Source organism: Aspergillus glaucus (assembly GCF_001890805.1).
Source record: "Aspergillus glaucus CBS 516.65 unplaced genomic scaffold ASPGLscaffold_4, whole genome shotgun sequence".
Classification (NCBI taxonomy): Eukaryota; Fungi; Ascomycota; class Eurotiomycetes; order Eurotiales; family Aspergillaceae; genus Aspergillus; species Aspergillus glaucus.
In genome coordinates, this window is record NW_019170456.1 from 979,504 (window position 1) to 986,210 (window position 6,707).

A 6,707-nucleotide genomic window follows, 5' to 3' on the forward strand; every position below is an offset into this window, starting at 1 on the left:
CCAGAGCTTATTATGGGGTACCCGGTATAAGCACTTCCATGATGCTATTGAAAAATATGGAATCCTTCAGCAAGCTATCTACAATATGGATGAAACTGGATTTCAGATGGGCATGATATCCACAGCCAAAGTTATATGTGGCTTAGAGAGACCCAGGCAAGCAATGCCAAAGCCTTACAGCCTGGGAATCATGAATGGGTAACTGCTATTATTGCAGTAAATACAACTGGATAGGCTTTGCCTCCCCAGATTATTCTGGCTGCAGACAACCACCAATCTCAATGGTATCATGCTATTCTAAATGATTTTATAATCAGTGTCAGCAAGAATGGCTGGACAAATGATGGATTAGGCCTGGAGTGGCTTCAAACTGTTTTTGAGCCAAATACAGCTTCCCGTACATTAGGGAGATATCGCATGCTGATTTTGGATGGCCATAGCAACCATGCCACTGCAGAATTTGACAGATTCTGTACAGAAAGGAATGTTGTTCCTTTATATATGCCTCCACATTCATCTCATCTGAGTCATCTCCTTCAACCATTGGATGTTGGTTGCTTTTCGCCATTGAAGTGCTTATATGGTCAAAGAATCACCAATAATGTGCAAAGGGAATCAACACTGTTGAAAACAGAATTCCTCTATATATACCTTACTGACCATTACCAGATTCTATCATCAAAGCAGCTTTGCAGCAACTGGCCTGGTTCCATTCTCACCTGACTGAGTCCCAAAAGAAGTGACCATGTCACCTCCAAAATCACCAGATATCCCCATCAACTATGGAAGATGCAATGGGAAAGGTCATTAGAGGGGCAGTGATGACCATGTAAAATGCCATCCTGCTGCAGCATGAAGTCCACCAGTTTTGCATGGAAAATAAGTATCAAAAGAAGAGAGACGAGCAGCTCCTAGGGCCTTTATACAGGCTGGAGGGAGCCTGACAGTGCTCAAGGATTGCAAAAAGCGCAAGAACAGGAGGCTATAGTGGAGGAAGCATGCTGATCAGTTTCCAGGCTGCATAGGCCACCAATCTGCAGCATATGTAGTAAAACAGGCCATAATTGGCTTAAATGCCCCGAGAAATAGACTATTGTTTTTATAGATAATATATAACAATTTTGTGGGGAGAAAGGCTCCAAAATCAGTGTATAGTAGTACTTTTCAGTGGTGGGCGGCAGCCAGCTGGTCAGCTCGGTGATATATTACATTAACTATTTAAATGATAAAGAAAATACTGAATAATGTAATTGGTAAGCAAGCTGGACACATAAGTGAGCTGGACACCCAATGTGACTGCATCATTTTCATGCATCCTTCTTTCTTTAACCACCCACTATGCCACCAATTCGCTCCCAAAGCTCTCGAAATTCAATAGAGCAGGAGGGTAGGATCTTATTAGCTATCCAGGCTATCAAGAAGCAAGAAATGTCTTCTATTCATGAAGCAGCACGCTGTTTTGAAGTCCCAAAGTCTACTCTCTACACACGCCTTCATGGAACTACAAGTTGAGATCAAACCCACACCAATAGCCATAAATTGACACAAATAGAAGAGGAATCACTTTTAAAATGGATCCTCTCTCTTGATGATTGTGGAGCAGCTCCTCGGCCAACCTCTGTACAAGAAATTGCAAATCTTCTACTTGCAGCATGTGGATCTACCTCAGTTCAAACCGTTGGTGAAAAATGGGCTTATAACTTTGTGAAACGAAACCCAGAGCTTTCAACCCGATTCTCAAGACGCTATAATTATGAGCATGCAAAGTGTGAAGACCCAAAAATCATTCAAGAGTGGTTTAATTGTGTGCAACATACAATACTTCAATATGGCATCAACCCTGATGATATCTACAACTTTGATGAGATTGGCTTTGCAATGGGTTTAACTGCTACTGCAAAGGTAGTAACAAGGTCTGAATACTATGGTCGGCGATCACTTTTACAGCCTGGAAATCATGAATGGGTTAACGTAATTCCCGAGCCAGTCGGCCACCCAGGCCAGCCGGCCACCTGCGTTTACCATATTAATCGGCACTTTTTATAACCTCAAAATCTCAACAATGAAGCATTTAGACGGTCCAAGTTTTAAGTTATACAGTATTATGGTACTATAGTTCTATATACTAAGCACAGAGCTTTCTAGAATAGGCACTTCTCAATGTAATATAAATTACAGCAGTATTTTTCGTATTTTTGGATAATCTAACATTTAGAGCCAAAGAAAATATACAAAATGTTTAAAAATTGATATATTGCTTCTTACTGTCCATATATATACTACATACCTAGTATTACCCTCCTATATTCGTTGTTGGTGTATATATTTGAGCCTTGAAAAGTGCCGATTAATATGGTATACGCAGGTGGCCGGCTGGCCTGGGTGGCCGACTGGCTCGGGAATTACGTTACATCAATTGAATGTACAAATGCCTTGGGTGGGCCTTGCCTTCATGCATTATTTTCAAAGGCAAGGTCTTTATTGGGGGTTGGTTTAAAAACCTCCCAGGTGATTGGCACTTTGAAGTCAGCCCAAATGGCTGGACTTTTGATGAAATTGGACTTTGGTGGCTTCAAAAGCTCCTTGTTCCATCAACAATTACTCGCACAAAAGGGAAATATCAACTTTTAATCCTTGATGGCCATGGTAGTCATTTGACCCCAAAATTTGATGAAATTTGCAGTCAAAATGATATCATCCCAATTTATATGCCTGCACATTCATCCCATCTTTTACAGCCACTTGATATTGGCTGTTTTGCAGTGTTAAAGCGATCATACAGTCAGCCTGTTGAAACCAAAATGCGTCTTGGGATCAATCATATTGACAAATTAGACTAGACTTCCTTGAGGCCTACCCACATGCATGAATTGAAGCTTTCAAACCTGATACTATCAAAAATAGCTTCACAGCAGCTGGCTTAGTGCCTTTGGATCCTGATCAGGTGCTTTCAAAGCTCAATATTCGGCTTCGTACGCCAACCCCCCCTGGAAGCCAGGGTAGAGATTGGGAGCCAAAAACACCTTTGAACAACATGCAATTACAAAAGCAATAGCCAATACTCATCAATTAAAGGATGTATGAGATCAAGAAGCCCACCAAGTCCGCTTAAGAATGCAATAAATCAGATTCTTAAAGCATCGCCAAATTGGCATGCAATCAGCTGCTATTCTTGAGAAAGAAGTAAGTGAATTACGTGCTTTGAATGTAAAGCAGAAGCAGAAGCATACACAGTCTAAAAGGCAGATACCCCATGAAGGTGGCCTTTCAGTTCAGGAGGCTGTTGAGCTAATTGAGGCCTCAATTGAGGGCCCAATAACTCCAGCACCTCCCAGCCAAGACAGCCTTCACCACCTTTACAGCCACGTACGCGGCCTCCACAGGGATGTGGAATATGCAGGACCCCAGGACATAGAAGAGAGACATGTCCAGATAGACCTAATTAGGTCGTTTTTTTTAATTTAATGGCGTTTTGGTTGAAATAATTGCATTTAAATACTATACATGGGGAACAGGTGTCCAGCTCGCTTACTGATTACATTACCACATCACTATATCTAGTAAATCTAATAATAATAATAACATTATATCAACTGCTGGAAACTCCTTGCTAGATCCCATTAGAATCATCATTCCTGATTCTTTATATCTAAATACAATTCTAACTGCTACAAAATATCCTCTAATAAAATGATGATTCTAAATGTAACAAAGCTTCAAGGACTGAAAAACTATGCCCAATAATATTAAGCTTAAGGTTCAAGAGGTCATATGGGCTGAGAGTGAAACTTTTTCACCAGTATTGAAGATCCTCCAACTAATCTAAGCAATGCCTGAGAAATATATCTAAAACTGACCTACCAATCCCTTTCATTAGAAGGCCTGTCTGGCCTGGTGTCTCTTAAACAAGCTCAAGAATATCCTTAAAATATATATTATGCCCAGTATAAATCAACATTTAAGCATATAATGGACATCTGAGAGATCTGCAAGTACTTCAACAAGAACTATAAAGCTAAAGGAAGCTCTCTTGTAATTAAATATCTTAAATGCCTGTCAGCTAATACTGAATGATTTTAAGAATGTGAATAATTAAATTAGTCCACAGGCAAGTGGTCCATTTCACTGCAATCACTGAATATTGGAGCTTTTCAACCACCAACGCCAATTAAAATTAGACTATCTAGTAATTAAATATATAGCTATTTACTAGGACAACTTCTTATATGTCCAACAGTCCCATAGCCACTACAGCGTGCTGGAGCTTGCTGGCAAGGCCTAGATGCGCTCAATGTGCTCTTCAAGATGTGTATCAAGTTGCTGAATACAATCACGACCTGCCTGTATAGATATAAAGAGATCACTCCCTAGAGCAACACGCCTCCTTGCCTTTTTCTTCATTTCCTGCTCATTTTCAGCCTGTAGAACCTTGGTTTTTGTTGAAGAAGGTTTGTATTCATTGCCATCTGCACGGCCTTTTCAAGATGCTGGATATGAGAATTGGACTACTAGAAAGGGTCCTTTTCTTTTGAAGACTTCTTGTAGGCCAATTTGAACCTTGCAATCAATCTGGCAAGGATTATGAGGTGTTTGAAGAGCAGGTGATATTGAGCCTTCAATAGTAGTGGTGTTTGCATATGAAGTTGAAAGGTGATTTTCTCAAGAACCCAGTCTTGATCAAGTGGTTTAAGACCAGCTCCTGCAAAGCCATTGCATATATTCCTGGGGAGAAATACTTCTTTGTGTGCAGGAGGATATAGGTATAGAAAATCCTCCTTATCAATGTGGTTGTTTCCAGCCATCATTCCCTCAACTAGTTTTCCATACGCGCGTTTAAGCGGCCCAAAAACACCATTAAGTGGCTGAAGAAGATGAGATGTATGTGGAGGCATATAAAGACAGATAATTGCATTATTCTTGCAAAAATCATCAAATCCAGCAGTTTGGTGGCTTGAATGACCATCAAGAATAAGCAACCGCTTCGCGCCAGTTGAATGCAGCTTAGAAAATGTTAAACTGGTCATCCACCTGGCGGGGTAAACTATGGTAGAAGCGTGATAGAGTGTATATGGAGGTAATATATGTATGTAACAACTTCAGTAGTAATAGCCAGTCCCATTAGTGATTAGACTGAACACTGGTCTCTCTAACATTCACCCAGCGGTCTCCCTAAGGAATGTTGAGGTCATGTGCCCGCTCCAGGCGGCCCTATACCTAAACAGGTTATGACTGCACTATTACTACTGCAGCCTAGCGCCAGTAAACCTTCGGTGCTTGTCTAATATACATGCGTTCCGCCCTATGCCCGTAACAGAAAAAGGATCAAACACTTCAGCCACTTAAGGCCTATTTGATCTGTTTTCCAGCCATTGGCGCTATTGGTAAGCATCCAATCTTGAGAAATATTAGACCCTCGATACCAAGGAGCCCGATGTTCTTTCTCTTAAGATAAAAATTGACGCGAAAATGGTCCGCTTGCTCATGTGGACCGCCCACCTGTGAATTACATTACATTAATCAGTTTATTCTTACATAATAATAACTCATTGTCATTTAACACCCTCATTGACCCTGGCATAATGAATGATGATTAATGGCCTTTTGATAATAACAAGAGTTATATACAGAAAATAACAGCCCCATATAATTCTGAGTAAAATGATATCAATGAAAACTAAATGAAGATTTCTAAAATTAACTCTACACTGTACTTGCTAACAGCAACCTTTTAGAATATCTCTAGAACTAAGATTATTAAAATCATAGCCTATATAAAGAATTAGATTGCCTCTAGCCATCTTTAAAATAACATTCTTTAAACATTTAATAAGTTGCAAGCTGGATCTTTCTTATCCCTGTTTTAAGGGAAGTGATATATCTGCAGACACACCACCCTGCTACACACACACTGCTGTTGGTACAGACACACCCCTGTTGGCTACTAGCACTCCATCTAGCTGTTTTTGGTTAAATGTGGGCTGCATTGCGTGATGACTCCATAGTGTATTTGAAGATGAGATTTATCATTATGATCTAGACTATGACATCTGCATTTGCATAATTCTCGCTAAACTACATTTAGGCTGTCATGTGATGTATACCTCATTGATTCAGATTTGTAACTGTTTTTATTTGTTCTGGTTGTGACAGTGCCGGTTGGCACTTTTCCATTATCTGATTCATTATGAAGTTAGGAAATACTTAGATATAACGTGGTCGGTAAGCGAGCGACGCATGTAAGCGAGCGACGCACCTGACCACACCACCTAAATTGGAATCGATTTTATTAACCACCAACGCCATTAAATTCATCCAGCTATCTACTAGGACATTGGTTAATCTTATGCCCTACATTCCCACATAGACTACACGTTGGTGGCCGGCGCGCTGGCCGCTGGCTAGGCGAAATAGCCGGCGCAGCCGCTGCCATCTGAGTGACTATCTCAACTTCAGAAGGCTGGTTTAGGCCCCGAATCACCTGCTGAACGTCTTCCATTGATAGACTGCCCTGGTGAGTGATCTGTCTCTTAGATCTAGCTCGCTTTTGCTTCTTTTTCTCATTCACCGCGCGTAGATCCTTGTTTTCCTGCGCTAGTATTGCACCGGCCTGCATAGCTAGCTGGGAACCCTTGATCAGCTTGTTTAGTGCCCTGCCTGGGGGGCTATTGCTGTTTCGGTTGTATAGAGCTTTGATGGAAGATGCTTGT

General features: G+C 40.9%; 2 protein-coding genes across 2 annotated transcripts; both read right to left on the minus strand.

Moving 5' to 3' along the window:
- Window positions 1-3,014: 3,014 nt before the first annotated feature.
- ASPGLDRAFT_43785 (uncharacterized protein) lies at window positions 3,015-3,532 on the minus strand. The gene is made up of 2 exons (XM_022545883.1): window positions 3,361-3,532; window positions 3,015-3,328 (listed from the first exon to the last, which is right to left on the minus strand). The coding sequence occupies exons 1-2, from the start codon at window positions 3,424-3,426 to the stop codon at window positions 3,236-3,238; spliced, it is 159 nt and encodes a 52-aa protein (XP_022403952.1). The 5' UTR covers window positions 3,427-3,532; the 3' UTR covers window positions 3,015-3,235.
- Window positions 3,533-6,201: 2,669 nt separating this feature from the next.
- ASPGLDRAFT_32987 (uncharacterized protein) lies at window positions 6,202-6,613 on the minus strand (the record flags this gene model as incomplete). Its single annotated transcript, XM_022544246.1, has 2 exons — window positions 6,202-6,316; window positions 6,372-6,613. 2 exons carry the CDS (start codon window positions 6,611-6,613, stop codon window positions 6,202-6,204), a joined length of 357 nt encoding a protein of 118 aa, XP_022403953.1.
- Between the last annotated feature and the right edge of the window lie 94 nt (window positions 6,614-6,707).

Coding starts and splice junctions, on each gene's coding strand:
- ASPGLDRAFT_43785 (XM_022545883.1), bottom strand. CDS start 3,426: ATGTCTCTCTTCTATGTCCTGGGGTCCTGCATATTCCACATCCCTGTG. Junction 3,329..3,360: donor TGGAGGCCGCGTACGTGGCT/GTAAAGGTGGTG, acceptor CTTGGCTGGGAG/GTGCTGGAGTTATTGGGCCC.